Source organism: Triturus cristatus, chromosome 2_2 (genome assembly GCF_964204655.1).
Source record: "Triturus cristatus chromosome 2_2, aTriCri1.1, whole genome shotgun sequence".
Lineage (NCBI taxonomy): Eukaryota > Metazoa > Chordata > Amphibia > Caudata > Salamandridae > Triturus > Triturus cristatus.
The window spans coordinates 660,926,876-660,952,541 of NC_140582.1; the positions used below are offsets into that span (position 1 = coordinate 660,926,876).

Here is a 25,666-nt window from a genome sequence, read left to right on the forward strand (position 1 = left end):
TGTGAATAAAGAAACACCAACAAAAAGGTAAATACAGGGGCAATGTTGGGTGAATTTGTCATTGCTACTGCCAATACAGATACAACTACTACATTACTACTGAAAACTGTTTTGGGTGTGCATGCAAATGATTGTGACCTTAAGTTTTGTCAATACGTACTAGATGCTTCTTAAAAGTACATTTTGGAGAGCAGTTTAGTGTTATTTCTTATTATGGGACTCGCTGTCAGCCATAAAAATAGAGACAGACTTTGCAATTCAATCGAGACAGCCTTTGGAACTCAAGTAAATACCCTCTTTAAACAGTGGCGATTGGTGACCCATGAAAATGGTAATTCGTCATAGATAAAATTAAACGATAAAAAAAAAAGTCATGTACCTTTTTAGCAGCAGTACATCCTCGGTGTTCTCCAGCCCGCTCCCGACTCCTCCAGCCAACTTCTCAACTTATCCAATCAAAAAACTGCTCTCATGCTGAATGAGAGAAGTGTCTGGATTGGCTGGTGCAGGCTGCTTTAGTGCTCCGAAGAGCACTGAAGGCCTGTGCTCTCCAACCCGGCTCTCTATGACAGCCAGGTTGAAGAGGTTGAATTGCGCATGTCTGTTTGGTCATAATAATGTAGCCGTCCAAACCGACATGCCCAATTCACACTGAAAGGGGTTCTCGTTATTTCTGCCAATCAGCAGCAATGACGCGCTGGCTCCGACCTTCGCTCTCAGTTGGGCAGAAAGCCAGAAAACTAAAATGGTAATACATTACCATTTTAATTTTCCAGCTTTCTGCAGCTGTGTGGGAAAGGGGACAGCGCTCCTCCTCTCCTATGGAGGAACCGTCGCTGTCTTTAAATATTTTCAATTCAAAGGAAGTCACCGAAAAACAATTGGGCTGGTTTACAAGGCTGTGATGCAATACAGTGCAGGAACCAAAGTTACTGTGCTTTGTGGCGTGAGAGTGAGAGCATCACACCATCTAAGATGTGGCGCTCCTACTCTCTTCCCTAGTACTGATGCACAATCAGGCCATCTAGCGCAATGCACCGACAGTTGCACCATGGTGCAAAGCTGCCTTTGTCATGCTCAAAGTCAAACTTTAAAACTTTTCTCGCTTTGGGTGTGTCCTGTGCAGTGCAACGCACATACAAAGTCAGAAAATGTTGGAAAAACAAAAATATTTCCCCTTTTTAACATCAGTTTCAAAAGGGTATGTTTTGGAACACAGAACTGTCTACAAACATTGGTAGGTAGGGCTTTGAGTCAAAAACCATGGGTGAGTGCATAGGAACTCCCTTTGATGCAAAGCAGCGTAAGTGCTAGCGCTACTTTGCATTACTCTAGGGATACTATCCAACACTGATAAAGTTTGGTGCTGGAAAGTAAATTCCAAAGAAACATTTTGAGCCTCCTTGCTTCACTTTTGTGACACAAACCCGGCACAAGACGTTATTATTCTGCCCCCACAATTTTTATAGCAAGATGAGAAGTAATTACATTGGGAATAGTGTAGGCACTCCGAAGTATCCATCTTAGACCTCCAACTGTAATTTGCTTTGATTAAGGATCCTTGATAGCCGACGCAGGACGCTTTCATATAATATATTATCATTGGACTTGGCCCTTTTTGGCTAAAGTTCCTTAAACTTTTTATCTTCCTCCTAGACCTTTTCCTGACATTGTGTTGCCGACTTAGATGCTTTGGGCACTTTGCCACTGCTGATCAGTGTCAAAGTGCAAGTGCTCCCTGTATAAACTGTTAGGGTAATTGGTTGTCCATAACTGGTATGTTTGCTTTACTAGTAAAGTCCCTAGTAAAAGTGCACTATGTGTGCCAGGGCTGGTAATGCAAATGCTACTAGTGGGCCTGCAGCACTAATTGTGCCACCCACATTAGTAGTCCTAAAAAGAGATCTCAGGCCTGCCACTGCAGTGCCTGCGCGCAGTTAGTTAACTGCCTTGTTGTCCTGACAAGTGCACCCACTGGCCAGGCCTTACCCTTCCTTTTTATGCACATCAGACACCCCTATAGTTGGCCCAAGGTACCCCTCTGGGCAGGGTGCAGTGTATGTGAAAGGTAGGACATGCACTGAGGTGTGTACCATGTCCTTACAGTGAAATACTGCCAAATTCGTTTTTCACTGTTGCAAGTCCATCTTGCCCAAATGACAGAATGGGTAATGCTGTGTCCCATGTTTCCAGCATATCTTCCCATAAGATGGAGAGATGACGTTTAGTGTGCCTGAATTTAGAATTTAATGACACATCTTTCCATGAAGATGGTTTTTAAATTGTGTGTTTAGAAACCACGCTTTTAGACGTGGCTGGTTTCTTGTCTTAAACCATCCTGTGTGCCTCTGCTTGGTTGTGTATTGACTGCCTGGGTTTGGATGTGACAGGGTCTGGAGAGTGCCCTGACACCAGGGAGGAGTGAGTGAGACAGCAATAGGCTGGCCTGCATTTGGTGTGGTGGGAGGAGTAGCCTCTTTGATGCGAAGAGGCCTGTGCTGCTGCCACAAAAGAATGGCTCCACCTTCCGCGGAGTGGCTGGGGACTAGACCCTCACTACAAAGGAAGATGTGCACTGGCAGGAAGACACCCAAAACTGGTTTAGACCGGGCTCAGAGCCCCTTGAACACAAAGACGTCAAAGGCCTTTAGAGGTATAAATGTGAGAGCTGAAACCCCTGAACTCAAGACTGAAATTCAGCCTGAAAAGGATTGAAACTACTTTGTGATCAAGAGGAACCACTGCCAAAGGAGAACAGCTGAAGAGACTGAAGAGAAGGACTGCCCTTGCTATGTATTCTGGGGCTGGCCTGCAGTTTGCTGATTTGACTAAGGAAAGGACAAGGGACCTTGCTGTGTGCTGTGTCCCCCTGCTTGAGAGGACTTTGCTGTTTGCTGTGTCCTGAAGTAACTTGTCACCAAGGGCCCGAGGAGAGCTGGTCCCCTGTTGTGGAAACTCTGGAACATCAAAGTTTCCAAATGTGTCTCAGAAACGCTTGGTGCATGTCGTTTTGCACGCCTGAGACTGCCGTGTGTTCTGTAGTGCTGTTTACGAGGTGCCTCGTGACCGCATTGCCACCGCAGCGTGAAACATCATGTTATGTTATGTTAAGGCGATTTTTAAAGTGCGTGGTTACCAAATAGGGGTCCTGGCGCTGACTACTTCTCCAAGGGCAAGGCCATGGCAGGGAGAGTTATTTTACAAACAGACAAGTCTTCAAATCCTTTCTGAAACTAAGCAGATTATTGGCATTTCTTAAATGAAAAGGCAATTTATTCCAGGATTTTACTGCGCCGAAAGTGAATCTACGTATGCCCCAAAGGGCTTTTTTTGTAGAAGGGACTGTGATCAATTTTGCTTCTAACGAACGGAGCAAACACGGTGGGGTATACCATTGAAATTGTCTTTTAAGATGGTCAGGCCCCTCTCCATGCAGAGCTTTGAAAACCAAGCTTAAAGATTTAAACTGAACCCGGTTCCCGACCGGGAGCCAGTGCAGTTTTTTTATCACATTGGAGATAGGGGCAAATTTGGGAGTACCCGTAAGAAGTCTAGCCGCAGCATTTTGGAGCATCTGAAGCTTGTGCAACAGTTTTTCCTGTATGTTTAAGTATAGACTATTGCAGTAGTCTAGCCTTGATAAAACCACGGCCAAGACCACTGTTCTACGACAGTCTAGCGGCAGCAGATTCAGGATTTTTTTCAGTGTTCTTAAGATGTAACCTGTTTTGGAAAATACCGCCTTGACCTAGGAACCCATAGATAATTTTACATCTAACAGGATTCCTACTTTTTTGACTTTCTCAGCTGGGGTAGGGAGAGACCCCAGTGGAGACGGCCACCAAGAGGGAGTCCAAAAGTTAGGGTTGTTTCCAAACAATATCACCTTAGTTTTATCATCCACACTGCTGCTTTGCTGTTTGTGGCTCGAGTCATCATCATATCTGAGGCTGTGAGTGAGGATCGCCGCAGCCGGCCCAAGCCGCAACGTGCTAAAGGATTTCTTGAAGCTAAGAAAGCTGCAAGGTGAAAGGGATCGTGATCGTTGTTCGCCAAGAGGAATCTGCCCAAGATCGTCAATGAAGGAGAAGGCAGAGCCGTAACCCGTCCGGCTACAGCGTCACCTAGCAACGGAGCTGCAACGTAATCGAGGCCGCCCAGCAAGACATCCGACGAGCGGAGAGAGAGAGCCGCAAGTGTGTGTGGCCTGGGGAGGTGTGCAGGAGGAGTACAGGAGTGCTCCGATCTCTCTCCCGCTGCACCACGTTAGACACGCTGAGTCCCCGAGCGGCCGCCTCTTTAAGCTTACAACCGTTGTCTCTGCTGTTAGGGCCTAGTGGTGCCCTAGTTGACCGCACAGATTGGCTTATAGCATTATTCCTTGCATTACGAACTGCCTGATTCTTGCATTACTAACCGCATTATTCTTGCATTACGAACTGCCTGATTCTTGCATTACAAACCGCATTATTCTTGCATTACGAACTGCCTGATTCTTGCATTACGAACTGCCTTATTCTTGCATTACGAACTGCCTTATTCTTGCATTACGAACTGCATTATTCTTGCATTACGAACTGCCTGATTCTTGCATTACGAACCGCATTATTCTTGCATTACGAACTGTGTTATTCCTGCGTTACAAACTGCATTAGCACTCGAATTAAGGACTGTCTTATTACTACATTACGAACTGCATTACGAACTGCATAGCATTGCATTAGGACTCCATTAGATCATCGTGAATTGCTCATTAATACCGTAAGAACCTACAAGTGATTTGATTGTTGGCCTAATAACCGGCAAAGTGAAATATTACGAGTACGCATATGTTGGATTCCTATTGTTTGGTCTCATCGTATTTCTTTTTATAAAGATACCGCTTTTTTAATTAAACCAGTGTGGTGTCCATTTGTGGTGTTTTCACAGTTTTACTGGTAGTGTTGTTCTAAATACTTTACACATTGCCTTGGAGATAAGCCTGGCTGCTCGTGCCAAGCTACTGGGGGGTGAGCAGGGGTTATTTAAGAGTGTGTCCCTCCTTTCCCTGACTGAAAAACAAGGGTCCCTATTTGGACTAAGGTACCTACCTCAGCAAACTAGAGACCCCCAGTTCTAACAACTATCTACAGGGGGAAATCAGGGTAGTATTGAATAGTTACAAGTCCAGGAAAACTCGAGACAAATCCTTAGTTAATCTAACAGTGGTTCCAATCCAAGGGCAGCTGAAGACGAGAGCCTGTCAGTTCTTTAAAAAGGCTGGAGGCTGACCCTAGATAAATAACCATTGTACTTACAAACACTAGGAAGAATATTTAGGACAATAATACATTAGACTATGAACACTGACTTTACCTTCAACTCAAATCTGATCATAGTTGAAGGTTTCAGGCAGTTGGAAATGAGTTCTCCTTTGTTAATGTGTCCCTGGTGTAGAGAGAAGACCTGGCTTTGAAGAAGGCAGTAGTTTAATAAGAAACAGCTGTTGAATGCATCATAGGCCTCAACCTTTGGAACTGTAAAGAGGTAGGAGAATTCTTACGTGGCAATAGCTTTGATAATGTGAACAGGACACGGCTGCTACTCGTGTACGTTTTCAGTGGGAAACACTTGTAACTGAAACTTCAGAAGCGAGATGTGGCAGTGTTAATGAAAGCTTGCACAAAACTTGGAGGGTGGTCTAAGTATTCCATGTTGACTGACAAATGTCAGGAAAAAGTTCTTGCTTGTTTATATGGACGCATTTTTGCTTCCGTTCTGCGTTATGTTGTTTTATGTCTCACTGCTTCTGACCAAAAGCCTGGAGCTCTTTTAACTAGGACAAACAAGAATCTTCTTGACAAAAAGATGCAGCTCTTGACCAGTAAGGGCTCATTCCTCATAAACTCAATGGAGAGATACCGAGGCTAGAATTATCAATCCCACCTGGCGTTGCAACGTTAGTTAGCATGATTTAAACTCTTGGAAGTGAAATCAGTTGCCGCCCTGGCATAATCCAGTCTTTCAAGGCAGGCTTTCCCCGATTCCAAGGGGTTTAACTCTGGTATCACACACTTGTTCTGGGTGGGTGGTAAATGCCTGTAGGCAACCGATGAACGTCAGAGGATGTAGGGCACAGGGCGAGGAAGCTATCGGGAGGGGCTGTTGCCATCATGTGTGTAGCATTGTCTGCTTTCACCATAGTGGTGGGGGGCCTGGTGGGGGGCCAGGTTGCGGGCCAGGCTGCAGCACCTGCACCTCTCACAGCCCCAGTTTTTCAAGCTGCAGATCCACACCTGAGAAAACGAGGTATTCTATCTACAGAGATGTTGCTGCAGGAATCTCATAACGATGGCTTACGTGTGATTAGGAAAGTTCAAATGCACTGAGAGCCATGGTCTAAGTGCCCCTAAATGACCATAACTGCCTGAAGGTCAAAGATCAGCCCTGTATGAGAATAAGGGCAAACTGGTATGAAGAGGGAAATCTGGGTGAAAGTCACACAATCAAAAAGACGTTGCTAAGGGACTTTTTTAGGTCAACTAGATGAAAAGTCTAAACTATGCCCATGCTACTCACTCCAGCAGTATTTATCGTTTTGCACTGGGAACCCTTTTTGGTTTCTTAAGGGCCAACAACAATTATCACAGTATGTTCAGAAACTGATTACTTCCATCACTCCCCGTATTTCCTTAAAAGGAATGCAAGGCTCCTCGTCAAAGATCTATACAAACACATGACCGTACACACTTTAGCAGTTTTTTGGGAACAATAAACATTTCGACGATGCATTCCAAAAGGCAGGATGAGCAATATTTTGGGGGAAGGTAAACAATGATGTATAAGAAAGCAAGCATGAATTAATCTTAGGCACTGCCTTAACAATATTTACTTACAGCTATAGCTCGTGAGAATCCAATCACACCAAACTTTGAAGCAGAGTAAACAGGTTGGTATGCAGCAGGCATAAGACCTTAGGAAGGAAAAAAACATAATTTATATTTTATTCACAAAGTGGCACACATATCTCGTTCGAAAAATATTTGCAGAGAAGGCAATTAAATATCTTCAGCTACAGATTATGGGGCCAGATGTATCAATTTTGGATTTTGCGATTCCATAATAGCAAATTTTACCGATTCGCTATTATGGAATCACAAAATGCAGCGTATGTAGGTTTCGCAAGGGCATGTAAGTACGCCACATGGCACCTTGAAAAATGCAAAAAAGTGAATTTTTCATGGAATTCGCATATTACCACCAACTTGAAGTTGGTGGTAATATGCAATTCCTTAAAGACAGGTCGCAAGTTTTTTTGGCTTCCAGCATTTCATTTAACGAATTGCAAATCGGTAAAAGGGGAGTTCCAGACTTGACAAATAACTTTAAATGCCAAGTCACTGTGGCAGTAAACTGTGAACACAGCCCCTGCAGTGGTAGAGGCCTGAGACAGGTTTGAAAGGCTACTTCTGTGGGTGGGGCAAGCAGCACTACAGGCCCACTAGTGGCATTTATTTTAAAGGCCCTGGGTATATGGGAACCACTGTACAAGGGACTTACAGATCAATTAAATGTGCCAAACAGGTGTACAGCAATCAGACCAAGTTACATAGCTCCCTGCTGCAAAGAAATACTACTCATCTCGAATTCCTGTGGCAAGTCAAAGGCTATTGTTAGAAATGGGATGTTTGGTTGGCTTGGGTATGCACCTAAGCCAGGCAGAACCCGCCACTCTAGTCATGATAAGGGAGTTACACACCCAAGATAACCCCTGCTCACCCCCTTGGTAGCATGGCAGAGCAGTCAGTTTTATCCCTGAAGCAATATGTAAAGCGTTTGCGCCACAAAAGAGAATCCACACCATATTATAAAAAGATATCTTAATATATTGTTTATAACGCATCGACCAAACCACATAAATCATAAATCAATTTGCCATAAAATAATGCTAAATATCCTGATAATGCAGGGCAAAAACAACATACATTAGAACAGATCAGGGCCTGTAATGCAGGTTATATCATACATAAATCATCAATGTTGGGCATACTATGCAAGTCCTGGCAATGTGAGGAAAACCAACATACATCACAACATCAGGGCACGAAGATGCAACAAGTAACGATTAAAACACCTGGTTCACCAGAATGACAATGAGAACCAAGGGCACAGGGTTCCTGCGCGCCTATTAAGCTGTATATGATAGTCAGTACAGCATGTAGGGCAAATAAACTTCTGGGTGCCTCCTACATTGAATATGGTAGTCTTGTCAACTTTCAAAATGTGGCCAATTACCACCAGGAATCGGTGGCCTCTGTTGAGGCTCAACCCGCAATGTACCCAAACTGGACAAGTGCCCCAGATATGTGAACAGACGGGGAGCCGGGCTCACCCTGTCAACTTTCATGGGGAGACCTCCCTGTGCCCCTCCAATGATCAGCCAGAACAAAACATCTGTCTCCTAATTGCGAGGAGCACCGTGCCACCACGCTGGGACTGCGCGGGTCTGACTTTTTCAAAAGTGTCTCCACTTGGGGCCAGAAGACCAAGGGGCCACTGCAATCCCTACAGGCAACTCATGGCCGAGGTGCTTCCTGGAGGCGGGACAATGCAGGACTGGCATGCCCTAGACATGCCAGAGCTGCAGCGTTGGAGGGGCAGGGAGCAACGTCTTTGTCGGTAGTGACCCCGGCAGCGCAATGAAGACCTCCGTGTTGCCAGGCGATGAGGTTCTCCTCAAGCCGGGGCTTACTCCCAGTGCCCCCCTAAATGTTGAACGCTTCCAACATGCGCCAACTGGAATCAATTTGGAGCACTGACTCTCCCTGGAGATCACCAGTATGGATGCACTCCTCCCTTGTCACTCCTCATGAGGGGGGAGCGCGATACAGGTTAAGGGCTCCCACATGCAGAGTACCGTTTATGAGCCACAATCCAACAGGGGAGAATCTATCTGCCTGATCCTCAAGAACATCAAAAACACAGTTAAAGAGAAGGGTCTAAGGGAAATGATATTTAAAGACCTGCCCACATCCTAATCCCCTAATCTACACTTATATAACTACAAACACAGGACTGGGGGTCTAAATTAAGGAAAACTTTAGTGATGTATGTCCCTATAGAAGGATAACTGTTCTATCATCCCTGGCAAACCGAGCTGAGCAGGATTCCCATCAAAATACTTCTTAAATATTAGAGCTCGTGGAAAGCTTGTATGCTCTTAATGGATGCCAATCCGAACCAAGGCAAACAATAGATGCCATCAAGTGTAACAAACTAGTGAAAAAGTATTAATAATATATATAATGTGATGCAGTGCAATATTAAAAAGATTGTGTGGAGAGACTAGAACACCTAGACAATCACTCTCTCCTCATGCCTTGGTTCGGATTGGCATCCATTAAGAGCATACGAGCTTTCCACAGAGGCAATCTTTATGATCAAGAGATTGCCCTCTAAGAGGTGGTGGATAACCATATGATAACGATGATCCACAGAGCTTAAAACTTTAGCTCTAATATTTAAGAAGTATTTTGATGGGAATCCTGCTCAGCTCGGTTTGCCAGGGATGATCCTCAAGAACACCTGCAGAAACAGGGAGGGGGCATGCCGCCAGTGCCTGGAGACACCTGGGGGCACAAGAGCAACAGGCAGGCCAGCACAGAGTCACTTGGCATAGGGACAGTCCCCACGGCAGCCTAGTGGGCTGCAGGTTAGTCCCTCAAAGCAAGTAGTCCAATGGCAGTTCCTCCTGGCAGTCCTCTGGCCAGGTGCAGCATGTACAGACAGCAATGTCTAGGTACAAGTCCATGCAGTGTACCAAATCGTGAAGTCAGAGCCCCTGTACTTATACGCTTAGGTGCCAATTAGGATCCTGCAAAAACCGGGTACGAACCGTCGGTCGGAGGGTTTTCTCCGTCCGACTCGTACCCGGTTGTACAACTTTACAAACATGGAAGTACAATTCGCACGGAAACACCATTTCTGTACGAGTCGTACAAAACACCGACCGACAAAAATATACATACAAATGTGATCCGGGGAAAGCACCGACGCTTTCAGGCAGCGTTTCACGAACCAGGAAGTACGATTCGAACCGACAGCAGTCTGGACGGCAATATTTTTAAGTCACCCAAAAAGTGCCGGAAAAGCGAAATACGCCGCGAAACGACCAGATTAGGGGGCCCGGTACGCGCCGTACCCCCCCCAGCCCCCGTGAGTATGCGCCGTACCCCCCGTGTATGTACACCCGTGTACGTACGAGTCGAACCCCCCCGTGTATGTACACCCCCCGTGTATGTACACCCCCCCTGTGTACATACGAGTCGAACCCCCCCGTGTATGTACACCCGTGTACATACGAGTTGAACCCCCCGTGTATGTACACCCCCCGTGTATGTACACCCCCCGTGTACGTACGAGTCGAACCACCCGTGTATGTACACCCGTGTACGTACGAGTCGTACCCCCCCGTGTATGTACGGTGCTTACCCCCAGCGCCTAGCGCTGGGGGTACGCACCGTACGTACACGGGGGGGTACGACTCGGACGTACACGGGTGTACATACAGGGGGGGTACGACTCGTACGTACACGGGGGGTGTCATACACGGGGGTGTACATACACGGGGGTGTACATACACGGGGGGTTCGACTCGTACGTACACGGGGGGTACGACTCGGACGTACACGGGTGTACATACAGGGGGGGTACGACTCGTACATACACGGGGGGTGTACATACACGGGGGGTGTACATACACAGGGGGTTCGACTCGTACATACATGGGGGGTACGACTCGGACGTACACGGGTGTACATACAGGGGGGGTACGACTCGTATGTACACGGGGGGTGTACATACACGGGGGTGTACATACACCGGGGGTGTACATACACGGGGGGTGTACATACACAGGGGGGATTCGACTTGTACGTACACGGGGGGTACGACTCGGACGTACACGGGTGTACATACATGGGGGTACGGCGCGTACTCACGGGGGTTGGGGGGGTACGGCACGTACTCACGGGGGCTGGGGGGGTACGGCGCGTACTCACGGGGGCTGGGGGGGTACGGCACGTACTCACGGGGGCTGGGGGGGGTCGGCGCATATGCGGGCACAGGTCTCCATGGTTGCTATGGGAGTTCGGTCCGTACGGTGCATTTTCCATACGGTTGTAACATCGGACGCACAGGAGTGATCGTACTTGCACGGTCGGACTTCACTTTTCACATTTGTACGGTAAATCGTCCGGGGACGTGTCGGACACATTTTCCGACCCGAGGCCGTGTGGGGAATTATTCCCAATGCGATTCGTATGGACTTTTTCCCATACGAATCGTACTTGGCAGTTTGTACGGCACTTGTACGATTCGTACGGTAAAAAGACCGGATACGAGTCGCACGGGGAAATTTTTTCCAGGATCCTAATCGGCACCAAAATGTCTTTAATCTGGAGGCAACATGAAACAAACTTTAGAAGTGCACATCACCCCCATTCAATCCCCAGCTCTGGCTCCAGACACACTACAGCGAGGCGGCGACAGCATTGTGAGAGGACAGGCACAGCCACAGCCCTATTCAAGGGCAGGTGACAACTCCTCCCACCACTCTAGCTCAGGATGACCCACCAAGATATGCAGGGCACACTAAGCTCCCTTCGTGATGGTCTAGAGTAAATGCACAAACAGGCCCCTGTCAGTCTAAACCAGACTTTGATTGAAGCCAGGTTGCAAAGCACAAAGATTCATAAGAACATAGAAATGCTTACTTCTAAAAATGGCATTTCTAAAATAGTAGTAAAATATCTGCCTTCAGCAATAAGCAGGATTTATCACCACTCTTCCAAACATACCAAACATGGCAGTGCTACTCCTTCCAGATTAGAAGTTACCACTGAAACACATATAAGGGAATTCCCAATGCAAACCTATGAGGGAGCAGCCTCACAGCAGTGAGAAACCAAATAGGGTGTTTGTCACTACCAGGACATCTCACACAGCCAAGGCCTATGTCCTACCTTTTATCTACACAGCACCCTGCCCATAGGGCTACCTAGGGCCCACCTCTGGGGCGACCTATATGTAGTAAAAGGGGAGTTCCAGACTTTACAAATAACTTTAAATGCCAAGTCACTGTGGAAGCAAACTGTGCAATGTATGTAGGTTTCGCAAGGGCATGTATGTACGCCACATGGCACCTTGAAAAATGCAAAAAAGTGAATTTTTCATGGAATTCGCATATTACCACCAACTTGAAGTTGGTGGTAATATGCAATTCCTTAAAGACAGATCACAAGTTTTTTTGGCTTCCTGCATTTCATTTAAGGAATTGCAAATCGGTAAAAGGGGAGTTCCAGACTTGACAAATAACTTTAAATGCCAAGTCACTGTGGCAGTAAACTGTGGACACAGGCCCTGCAGTGGTAGAGGCCTGAGACAGGTTTGAAAGGCTACCTCTGTGGGTGGCACAAGCAGCACTACAGGCCCACTAGTGGCATTTATTTTAAAGGCCCTGGGTATATGGGAACCACTGTACAAGGGGCTTACGGATAAATTAAATGTGCCAAACAGATGTAGACCAATCAGACCAATTTTACAGGAGAGAGCAAATGACCTTTAGCACTGATCAGCAGTGGTAAAGTGCTCAGAGTCATGAAACCAACCAAAACTCGTCTGAAAAAATACAATAGAAAGGCAAAACGTTTGGAGATAACCCTGCAAAAAGAGCCAGGTCCAACAGGTATTTACGGCAGTTATTACCAGCAGCAAATATAATAATTCAATTAGATTTCTGTTTTGTCCAACTTGTTCTCCGAGAACAGCCAGCCATTCCACTTGTGTACAGTCCAAAACCCAACTCAAAGGCATAATGTCAATCCCATGCACACGCATTCCAGTAATGCAATAGTTCGTCAAATGTCTTTGAGAGTAGATGGAGGCAAGTAATGTCTTTTGTTGAGTTTCTTTTGTCTTTATTCAAGATAACAGCACAAGGTCCAGCCAACAAGTGTTTCGTCGTTGGGGTAATAACCCTCGACTTCCTCAGGGCTGTTGCTTAAAAATATGTTCTGAACCTAATCGCCGGTTATAATTCCGACGCAGCTGGTCATGAGTCATTCAATTGTAGTTGACGCATCAGAAGTGGCATTTAATTATATTAACCTACTCCGGTTCTGAACACGTTTCCGGAAGAGTTATGATCCCGTAGCGTACTCGCTTAAGACTTTTACGGCTCACATCGACATACTTGATATAATTAAATGCCACTTCTGATGCGTTCTTGGCTTGCAATCTTCCAATCTTGTCTTGGTAGTTGGGTCTGCAGTCTTGAGACAGGTCTGCAATGTTTGTGTTGTTTTTTTATTCAAATGCGATGTAAAAAAAGGTCTTTGATATGAAGTGTTATTGTTTTTTCATTTCATAAGGAGAGGAGGTGTTTGCTTGTTCATTTTTAAGGTCAGGAACATAAAGATGTAGAGTGACTGATTTGCAAAAGAGTAGTAATTCTGCACCAATAGACGCACTCCTGTGAACGGGCGCAAATTTACTATTACACAAACATTGGCAGTTGTAGGCTTTGAAAGCTGCGGCAGTTGCAGGTTTACAGGCATACTACTGGCAATGCCATGTGATATTTTGGTCAAGGGACAGTTTTGGACACAACTTTTTCCAAACTGCAGATGGTATAAACAATACATTTTCTCATTGGAAAAGGTCACTTCCAGTTGCACATTTTTGTTTCCACAAGGAAAACTTTTTCTCTGTGGAGAAACCACTTTCAAAATGCTCCTACAGAATTGTGTTGTGCTCTTATCTTCTTCCTACCATCATAAGATATTTTCTCCAGTGCTTTTCTGGAGCAAATCTCCAACATTTGTGAAGGTGAGAAACGGTCAGAGAGGAGCTTTTGAATTCCCACAAATTCACAAACTGTAACTCACTGCTTTGTTAGTTGGAAAACTTGATAATCACACGCCCATAACCTCACTAAGCTTTGTCCCTGAATGTCAACAATAAAATGTTCACTGTGCTGCCCTGCACAAAAAATATTATATTCAATTTCCTTAAAATTCTATTATTTAGTAACTCAAACGGAGAAGGATATGAATGGAACTGGCATACATAGGAACATTTGATACAAATTCAATCCCAGGCTGTAATTAGCCAGGCAATCCCACCCTTATTAAAACATGTTTACAACATGATCTTTTATCGCTGATTCATGGAAATGCCTGAATAAATTGTGCTAGCGTTTAATTTTTTAAAGATGACTATCACTGCATGAGTGAATCCTGGCAGGAGTCAGTCATTCCTCTGTGGGTGCTAATGAGAAGAGGTATGCAAGACTGAGCTCGCTCATCAAGATTGATATCCATTTTTTGAAGGTTTTCTTTTCAAACAGTTTGTGTCCTCCGTTGAGTATTTCTGGGTCTGGCGCAATGTCTTGTTTGCGTTTTAGACTAACACGACACCGCAGCAAACACACGTACATACACATTGGCTCCCGCCTGCTAATTTGAAACAAAAAAAAAAGAAATTTGGTGCCGGTTCAGAATGATTTTCTTTTTGTGATGTAGAATGAGTTTAGTACAAATTGTGTTTTGTTGCAAAGCGAGCACACAGGGATAGATGACTCACAGTTACATCTGAGCCCTGGAAAACGTCTGCATGTTGCCAAATGTGGTGAGAAACGTAAGCGAATCACACAAAAAATATGGCACAGTCGAAAGGCCAAAGCAGAGACCTACCTCGACTAAGTGCCATGAACAAAGTAGGTTCTTCCACACACTTCTTTTAGGAAATATAAAAAGACATGCAAGCCCCTTCTTCAATGTGTTCATCTTTCAACCTGACATAATTAAAGGGATGAAAGGGGAACAGCTTATAAACAGCTGGCTGTTATGAGATCAAAATGAATGCGGGGAGTAAAAATGTTATTGGTACTGGGAAAACAGATGAAGTTACATGTGTATTTATAAAGCGTACTTTCACTAGCAGGTCTCTTAGTGCTGAGTAACAGATGTTTATTGTTACCCAACTCAATGGTACTCCTATTATCGACCTCAGATGGATGAAAGGCCGAGTGGACCTGCCTGGATTGGAACCTCTGACCATGAGGTCGAACACAGGCCCCTGCAATGGACACATTAGCCCACTGAGCCACCAGACTGATGCACTGCAAAGACCAGAATACCTCCCCTTCCTCAGACTCGCCTAGAAAAGTTAAATGATAAAACTGTGTCCAAGGAAGGGCTGCTTTAACACTGGTGGCGTCCGGTGCGACACTCCTCCCCCCCCCCCCACCACATGACCTCCTTCTCCACAGATCCCCTCACTATCACATTCCAAAGTGCCCATATCTCTCCATAGCCCCTATCGCAAATGCATTACATTTGTTTTATAGCGCTATTCTTACCAGTGTAGGGTGTCAGACAACTTTACATCACACATAAACTAAAAAGAGACAATGAATCATGCCTGTGTAAATCAGTCTATAGGAAATGTTACATAAAACAATGAGGATTACAAGATGTAGGAATCACGTAGTCCGTAATAATAAGCAGTATATTTTAAGAATGTTTGGTCTCAAGAAACACGAATTTAAGATTTAAAACATACCACATAGCTTGCAGTTGGCTTTACTAATAAAAATGTATTTTTATCCAAACCAACCCCTTTTTTTAGCAACATTAGGGTGATGAAAGCCTAGGAAAAAACATTACGTTCTAACCTTTACCATGGAGTTTGCATGCAGCTCTTTGACAGTTCATAGGTCATTGTGTTGTATTAGGATTGTAGTGTATGGACTGCAAGTAACAAAATAATCTCTGACAAAAACAGTAACCCACTGAGCTAACCACATAAAGCTCTTTGATCTCCATAGTAGACATGTCTCAGGCATATTAACCCTCTGCACTACCTTATGATGAGTCAGAACTGCCGCTAGACAAAACGATCTCTATTTCCAGCAGGAACATTAATACCCAAGGTTACCTTGACATTTTGACATTTTTATTGTTGGCTGAAACCTGCTGGACACACACAGAACAAATCAATTTAAAAACACCTTCTGCAAAGTTATTTCCTCTCACAGCGCCCCTCCAAGGAACTCAGGCCCTTGAACTCAGTGCCAGGTGCAGCTGCACAGGTTGCACCGCCCTAAAGCCAGCCCTGATCTAAGGGTCTATGAATGAGGTATGCATTTCTCTGGGCCAATGAATGCCTACCCAGAACCATATTTCAAATATTATAGTAACAAGCATTTACAATGCAATGGTCTCGGCATTGTTAAAGTTAGAGCTATTGGCATTGCTCATGATATTATTTTTGTTTATGTTTTTGTCTTTAAAACATTTAAAGAAATGGCATTGTTATTTACAATGTCAATAGCTTAATCACTCAAATGAAATGCGAGACCTATTGCATTTGCACCCACACTGAGCCACCCACCCACACACCCACAGAGCCACCCACCCACAAAGCCACCCACCCACAAACACACAGAGCCACCCACCCACCGAGCCACCCACAGAGCCACCCACCCACAGAGCCACCCACACAGCCAGCCAGTGCACTCTAGGGCAGTGCTTAATTTGTATTAAAAAAAAAAAGTGCCAGGGCTCTTGACAGAAGGCCATTGCAACTTGCACCACACATTGTCCCTGACATGCTGCTAAAGATCATAACAACACAACTACTAACCATCACACTCCTACAAATGAGACAATTCGGACTATTTCAGGCTCCCAAAGCTATAAGAATGGCTTAGGTGGCAGGTGATAGTAATTTGTAATGTATATTGCATTAATAAATGACTGTTGTTGTGTTCATGTCTAAATAAGCCAGTCATGTGCCTTATTACTCACAGACAATGAAGTCAGATAGATGTAGCAATCGCACACGATTGCGATCAACTAAACAGCACAAACCCACATATGTAGGTTGCCCTCACTCACATTCAGTTATACACACATGCTAGTGCATTTCTCGACACCGGATGCACTGAGAAGTCACTCAATCATAGGTATATTACTATCACCATCAGATCTGTTGTACAATCAGCTAAACACATACCATGGACTTTCATATACACACAAAAACAGCTGTCACACAGTGTTACGTTACAAAAACACTAACGTTATTATTAGACACCCCCCAACATACAGATAAATATTCCTGTTCCATGACTAGCTGTACACAATAACCTCACCTACACAAAGAGTTCTGATACACTCTTGCCTCCCCCCCCTCACCCGTGTTGGTGCTTTCATGATGATGTGACAAGGAAGCTGGAAACTTTTTTTTTTCTCAGCACCATTGCTGCCGCTTCCGGAGGCAGCACAATTCATTTGAGTGCACTGTAAAGCTGAGCCACCATTGCAGAAAAACTCCAAAAAGCAATTGCTAGCAGAAAGTATCGTACAATAATACACGTTTTGTACAGCGATCTCACTGTTCCTATGTCAGTGCATACTTACGTGTTCGGTTATGTCCTAGTGAAAACACTACACTCTGTGATGTTATTCTATGCCTTACACTGTAGTGCAAAGTTTCCAATAACGGACTGTACCATATCCACCATTTGAACACATTTAAAAAAAAAAATTCTGGCGGTGGAAGAATCACACTACTCTTTCAATCTTCACTCGCTCGGTCTTTATACACCAACATAAAATTTCCGCCCCGCCACTATTAAAATCCACCAACCATCACTAGCACCAGGGTCAATGAATAATTGTCATCCCACAAACCGAATTAGGATAACATAGACATGTTTAGCATTTCTACTAGCAGGGACGTCAGAAAACAGCATCAGATCACTGAGTACCTCAGACTGTAATGTAGCAAGAAACTTATTTCACATATTTAACTAGTATTTTTAAGGCACTTGCGTTTCTAAAGTTCTTCCTAATGAACAGTGTTACAACTGGCGCGCGAGGGCGAGGCAGTTAGATAAGTTCTGTTCTACGAGCTGAAATGCGCATCTAGTGTTTCAACTGGATGCATCATTTTTTATTTGCATACATTTTGCTGCGGTTAGTGACTGTGCCAACAAAAACTGGAAGTGTAAGAATGTGGCATGAGTTCCACTTGATGTAATCATGTTAGACCTCTGGCCCTATAGCAACCATTAGTAATGTAGCGCTGCAAAATGCACAATGACACTAGCATATTTTGTGGTGGGGAAGATAGTCCAAAATATTATACTCACATTTCCTTCGTCGTCACAAGATTGCTTACTCAATGGCCGAACTTCACGTGTATCTGATAAATAATTTTAAAGCAGATGTCTTTTCACATATGAGTTGCCTCTCTCCTGAGCAAACACTGCATGAGGGCATTTCCCTTCTTAGGCAAAGATCCCGGAGGCCCGTTTCGGACTCCTCTTACTGAAAATCTATTAAATTGTCCTTTCTCAACATTAAAAAAACACACTTACACACACACAATCATGACTCCTCTCACCTCAGCCCTCCTTCTCCCTCCTATGTTATTGTTGCCGTCCTGTGGGGGAATAAGCCAGACGGACACTTCCGAATCACTTTCACTTCCTGGAACGTCACAAGGCACCCTCAGGACGGAAGCGGTCGTCTGCTATCGCCATCGTGCAGGTGGCAAGCATAGAAAGAGAAGACAAACTATTGCCGACTTTGCCTAATAAACAAGCGATTAGAAAGGGTGCACTCTACTAAGGTAAGTGTACCTCTCTGCTAAAAACACATCAATAAATTGCTCACAAAAAATCGAGCTCAAAGTTTTTTTTAACTGAAACCTTTTGAAATTATAAAACAATGTGCATGTTGGTTCGAGCATTTAAGCATTTTTTTTTCTGATAAGCCCGGGGCTTATCAGAGCTTGGAAGAACCGGGAGTGCTGGGGCCGGCATTCTGTGGGGAGAAAACGCCGCTGCCTTTCTCCGAGGCGAAGCAGAAATGCCTCAGAGAAAGGCAGCGGCGGTTTCGGATTCGGGGGCGTGTTCTCCTCTTGCCATTGGCTGGAGGAGATAATTAGAAAAGTTAGAAAAAACACGCCCCCGAATCCGAAAAGGACGGGGCCTGTTTGGAGTGACGGACCTCTTCTCCAATGGCTGGCCAGCATTCAAGAGGCCAGCCAATGGAGAACAGGGGAGAAGAGGGGCGGGTTCAAGCCCCTCTACTCCAAGTCATTATCTCTCGCAAGCGAGACTGCGCAAGCGCAGCCTTCGCTAGCCGAGACCTAAAAAGGACAAAAATACCAGGAATGCAGTGATCGAAGTGGAGTCTAGTCAGAGAAGACAGAAGCAGAGGCCTTTGTGAAGAAAGTGGGACCTTATTGATACAAACTTTGCTCTCTGTTGCTGAAGACCTACTAAGGGCCCATACCAATACTTAGAATGAGATTTGGGCTGGGCATGTGTATGCCATTAATTGACTTTCTTCTTACTCTCATTTGCTTACTTCTTATTGAATGACTTTCTTGCCTCTTCTTGTGTTTGTCCCTCCACTAATTCGCTACCATCCTTTTGATTGGATCTTTTTTTATCTTTCCTCTGCTAATATTCAGAACACTGATTTTTGTTTCAGTTTTAGAACTCCCTGGAAGCGCATGTGTAGGGAGTCACAGCACTTTACATCACCCAAGTGCAGCTTTCCTCGAACTTTTTTTTTGGGAGGGTCCAGCACCTGTAATTTCTTACTGACCACTCCATTCATAAAGCACACACATGTATTCATTTTTAGGTCCCGCCTGAGCCAGCGCGCATGCGTTGCCCTGCAAGGCATTTAGTAAGGGCTTTTGAACTCTGAACACGCGCGTGTGCTTTTTTTTTTTAATTAACCCGCAATTGGACTGTGCATGCGTCTTTCTAATAAAGACAGCGCGCAATTGGTCCAAGGCGGGTGCATGTCTCACCTTCTTTGTTCCCTGGCCTAGGGTGCTAAGGAGCGAGCAGCAGCGCGGCCGTGTGCCATCTGGTTTTAATGAGCAGCAGCGGCACGCAGTGTGCCAGATGGAGGGCAGGCTGCATTCCAGTCTCAGGTTACTTGTGTTTTTTTTTACTTGAGTTCTACAAATTACGAAATCCAGAGTTTAATATATATAAAACATTTTTTGATGATTAAGAAATGTTTTTATTGTTTGTGTTTCAAATGTATGAATTTTAAAATTAGAATACTCATTCCAGTACAGTGTTATGACATGAAATTATAACGGGGCACGGCTACACTTTATTATTTGAGTCTTGCACGCACGTGACGAAAGCCATTCGAATCGCGTTTACTACTGTGCTTCAGCTGACTGCTGTGGCGAGGCTCTTTCTACTTTCCAGCCAAAGCCGTATTTACAGAGGGACGGTCAAAGCTTGGCCGAATTCGCCATGCTTTGTGGTGTGTCACTTGACTGACTCGCTCGGAGTCAGACTGATCCTATTGTGGACGAGTCTGCAGGAAGGGAAGGCCCAATTAGGTACGAATGAACTGGAGAGGGGCGTCTGGACCCCGTATCCGGGCTTGAACACGGCCTTATCATCTGTTTGATTACATAAGTCGTCGCTCACTTCATATTTAGCGGCGGGATGTTTTCATTTTTATTTTGTGGGCTTGTCGTAAAATGTTTTACTGATTGGTCTTCACCTAGCGTGCTGCTGTCACTGAATTATCAATTCCATTGCATGGGCAACCATGACGTGTGTGGATTGTGGACATGGTATATATAGATGTACTGTTTGTTATTTCAATTCATTTTTAGTGGGTGACATCATAAAAGTGTAACTCACTTTTATGTTATTTTCTACTAAACATAGCGTGTACCTTATGACCAGTAGGCATGTTGTGTCTTTAAAGTGCGTGTAGTTGCACGACAGATACCTATTCCCTCTCAAGTGACATCGGAAAGCCCCGTGCTTTGAATCTGAACTGTGTTTGAATGTAATTGCATTACTCTGCCCGACTCCTATATTTTTCTAGATTTTCTGTTCCTGCTGTTTTGCTTTTAACTGCCCGGAAGCATCTTTTTTAAACGTGTTGTTTAAATTATCGTGATTTCTTCAGAGGCAACTGAAAGGTCGAGCCAGGCTCGAGTCTGAAGCCTGGCTCTGGCTCAGCTCGAGGTCCTGTTGGAACCTCGAGCCCATGACGAGTCAAGCTTTCAGGTGCCTTCTGCCTTCCTACTTCCTTGTTCCTGGGTGTTGCATTCCCGCCAGAGCTGCGGACTCGAGTTTGAGTCTCGGCGTCTGCTCAACATCCTGTGATTCTGGGCATACCAATTACAGCCCCTTTCTCCCCCCCCCCATCCCCATATGAATGGCGGCCTTGTGTAATACACGTGTTGCTAATGAAAAGCCTCCAATAACTGTGGGTCGAGTTCTCACTAATTAGAACCTACAGAAACATGCACACAGTAAAAAAAAAAGGCTTAGCCTAAGGGAAGACAAACAAATAACAATTTGCTGGCTATTTGGTACAAAGTAAAACGAGAACACGTGGATTAATGATGGCTTCCCCTCGTAAATTGTCGGATTTTAGGTAAATATTTTATTTCACCAAAACTCCTTTTCCTTCATTACCGGGCATGAAAGTACTCTCAAATATGTGCGTTCAGAATTCCATCTCTACAAAAACCTATTCTGTTTGATTTATTACTCTGCAATGTTGCTCTATGATACTCTGGGCCACGTTCAGGTTTATATGAAAACTGTTGTGTTTCTTATTTCACTAATGGTTCATGTTTAAAAACAGTCAGATAAATAATTACTTCCCAGTGCATTGTTATAAAGTGACATATTCATGTCAAAGCTTCTACATGTTAAAGAAATGCACTTTTTTTAAAGATACTTTATCAGATTTTACATAATGTTTGGTTTATGATTTACATCAAAAACCTTTTTAGGGCTCTGCTCGTGCATGGGCTCGAAGATCTGAGCCGGAGCCAGGCCCTTGGCTCGGCCCTGGCTTGGCTGTCCACGTTAATTTGTTGGCGAGACCTATCGGCTATGCCAATGCTTGTTTTAAATGAACTACTCCAAGATGTGTTTCTGCCATCTTGGAACAGTACATAAAAAATAAAAATAGTGACATTATAACGCCATAAGCACACATCTATGGTGATACACGCAAATATATTCATCAGTACACTGAGCCACCGTAGTATATGCACCCTTGAATGATGACACATGCAAGTGTAAACATCATTCCCATCAGCAAACAGACATTTTATTTTCTTTTGCAGATACGGAAAAGCTAAAGTAAAAAGAATTGTCAAAGTGAATGGGTAACTGCTGGCAATAGGCAAGAACTATTGCCTTTAAGCATACTTTACGAATGCTTGCCAGCAAGGTCCCGGTGTCATGAGGAGCAGAGTCCCCAGAGCTTAGTGAAAACTTGTAAAGAGAAGTATAAAAAGAGGAAATGAAAGCTAGGAGCTAAAAACTGCTATGAAGTTACTCTCACAGCTAGACTGTGCATGACAACCAAATTGTGGACACATTTATTCTGTCAGGATGTGTACTTATCAAGGTATTGTATTTGTAAAAATGTATCATTCATCTAGAAGCCACCATAGAGACTCAAGTCTCTGACATCCTTTCACAAAACCTTCCATATAAAGGGAATCTTGCATATTTGGTTATCACGTAGGTGTTACCTAGTCCAGTCAATGAAATATAAAATCATACACAAATGTTTGATAGTCCAAGGAGGATAAAAGTGCAGAACAATCATGTTAAAGTTCACAACCAATTACCAACATTTTTACAAATATTAACATCAAATATATACAAGTAAATGACAATAAGACATGTAACGCTCAGCTTAAGTTGACTACATTTTCTACCACTTCCAGTGCTCTCAACTGACCACCTACTCAACCCAATAAATGAGTGAATCCAGTTTATCTTGCTGTACAGCTTATCTTTCTCTGGTCAATCTCCCATCTTGACATATTGTAAGGAGCTGCAAGAAGTGGGGAATGAGCAGTGTAATTTGAATTCTTATAGATGGATCAAGGGGAGATTCCATTCCAGACCTTGGGATATGAAGACAAATATATTGAGGCCGCCAGCGGGTGAAGTCCCATGACTAAATTAGCAGGGCTTTTTCTGATTACGTGTATGTCACACACAAATCATGCCTAATTGTATGATGAACATGACCACCCTGAATCTTTAGAGTGTATATGTGGAAGGCTTAGGGACAAGAAAACTAATATTTGAATTGTAATTATAGCTAACAGAGTGTGCAAGATCACTACATCATTTTATAAACAGGCTGGCATTAGTCATGCCATCAAAAATATCAGAAATCCAGCAAAAACGAAACTTGCATTCTACTGCTCAGACAGCTGTGTGTACCGAGTAAGGCAATTCTGGCAGGCACAGAACTAATGTGGAAGGAAGGATGTTTTGATACAATTGTCAGCCTTTCCGATAGGGCTCTAACTGAGGTATTACTCATGAAGAGATGCAGATACAAGAAACTGTGGAGAGTCCCTCCCCCTTCACCACCACACCCGCATAGAGTATCATGGAGGATAACAGTATAAAAAAACGTAGGAATTTGGGAGGGTCAGGCATGAAGAGTAGTGGCTTGGTAAAAATGACAGAGACGATATCCGACTAAAGGCCTGCGAATTTCATGAGGGATAGCAGGGATAACACATGGATTGGCATTAGGGAGCAAGGGAAGATACTAATTATTTAGAGGGATACTAATCATTCAGCCAAAACCATAATTAGGAGGCTGATAATATTATAAATATAAATGTACAGAAGAGATATTATTAATTACGACAGATAGTGTGGATGTGTGACAGAAAATGCTTTAGATTTTTCTAATATTCGTCTTGTTTTATTTTATGGCTGCTGAAATTGCAATGATAATTTTCAGCATTCTGATACACAAGGTTTGTGTGTTGATTATACATAATAAATAACTTATCAATATATACACCAGCTGTTGTGTGAATCTACTGATTTCAGAGGTCTGGGTGAGGGTCCACATAACCACTAGTAACCCATGGAAATAAGAGCTTCTCTGGCAGTTTTGTCTGGCTCAAAGCACTCAATCTAGATGAGACTAACTCGGTTTGAAGAGGAGTTAGAGACACCTGTCCGCTTTACTTTTCTCCAATTAGGGTGAAAACGCAAGTTCAATTTGGGGGATTCATAGCGGTTAGCAGTTGATTTGTTAGAATATGAAATTTGTAATATGAGGTGTGGTTCTGACAGGGGTTGCAGTATTCATGTACTTCCAATTGTTTAAAACTATTGAGAAGCATAGGTGAAGGAATTCTAGGTTAAGACCAGATGCTTGAATCATAACCTATTCTATGAACAGAGATAGCAACTTCAGCTCAGAGTAGGAGCAGACCATGCACGTAAGAGCGGTGGGGCCTCATTGGGGGGGGGGGGGGTGATTCAACAGACGACTATGAGGGAAAATTAAATTAATAATTAATTTTCATTCATCGTCGTCAGTCGAAATCCCCCCCACTCGGCCCCATAGTCCCGCTCTTACCTGCACGGGCCGCTGCTGGTTCGGAGTGAGCTGCATGGGAAGATTCACAGTTCTGTGCATCATGAGGTGTTGTTAGAAAAGAAGATCAGACCAATTTTCAGCTGCTCTCGCCTAGTACAGTAGCATTAGTCAGTGATCTATCTATTCCCTGGATACATGTGTTTTTGATTCTAATTGGTACATTTTTGGAAGAATTTGGTGGTTACGTAATTATAAGAAATTGGATTTTTAGATGAGAAGGGTGAGAGCCCCACTCAAGTAATAAGCACAGTCCTTGTCAGGTCCCATGTCATGAGGTGCAGGTACCCCAAAGACTGGTAAAATAAAGTATAAGAAGAGGAAATGGAAGCTAACTTACATCAACTGCCATATAGATTAAGTTACTATAAGTGCTAAACTGTGCATGACAATTAAATTGGGAACGACTGAAGACAAAATTATTCTGTCTGGATATTTACTTTTTTAGTTATTACACTACTTAACCTAGTTCTTAACATAAACCATTTCATACCCATCTAGTAGCTTGGCACAAAAGCAGTTAGTCTTAAGTTTAGAGGCAATGTGTAAAGTGTTCCTGCATCACTCAAACAATAATGAAGACAAAACACAACACAAAAATGCCCAAACCAATTAAAAAGTTTCCCCCCTTCGGTGGCTCTGTGGTTCACCCTGCTATGGCATGTCATGGCCATGGAGCTCTTGACACATAGAATTGCCCACACCGACTCCAAGTTCGCCCGTATCTGGCAGCCCTTAATTAATTAATTCATGCATTTTGAAAGTTCACAAGAGGCTTAATATGGGTAAAAGGTCGTTTATTTGTAGCACACAACCCCTGGGCACAGAGGTCCTTCTTCCCTCAGTAACTGCTGATCTGCTCTGTGTCCACTGTATTCTACAATCCAGAATCCATTGAACATGTCATCCAACAACAAGGTAACCAAGGCACTAAGATACAACATATCTTCCTTTCTACAAAATAAAAAAAAATAATGATGACATAACTAAGAAAAATAAACATTACATCTACAAGAAAAAAAAAATTGCATCTAAGTACAAACATAATCCTTCATCCAAACAGGTTTGGGCCTATCGCGTTTCAACACTTTACGTTCTTGTACATTGGATGATTTAGTATGGAAAGGTACAGAACACCGGTCCCTTGACCAAACATCACGCTCCAACTCATTACA

General features: G+C 43.9%; 1 protein-coding gene across 1 annotated transcript in view; it reads right to left on the bottom strand.

Moving 5' to 3' along the window:
- Window positions 1-25,666, bottom strand: part of HPGD (15-hydroxyprostaglandin dehydrogenase) — a 354,979-nt gene that overhangs the window by 79,939 nt on the left and 249,374 nt on the right. The window contains exon 5 of the mRNA XM_085641853.1: window positions 6,876-6,952. Coding sequence (XP_085497979.1) covers window positions 6,876-6,952 — 77 coding nt within the window. The remainder of the gene's footprint in view (window positions 1-6,875; window positions 6,953-25,666) is intronic.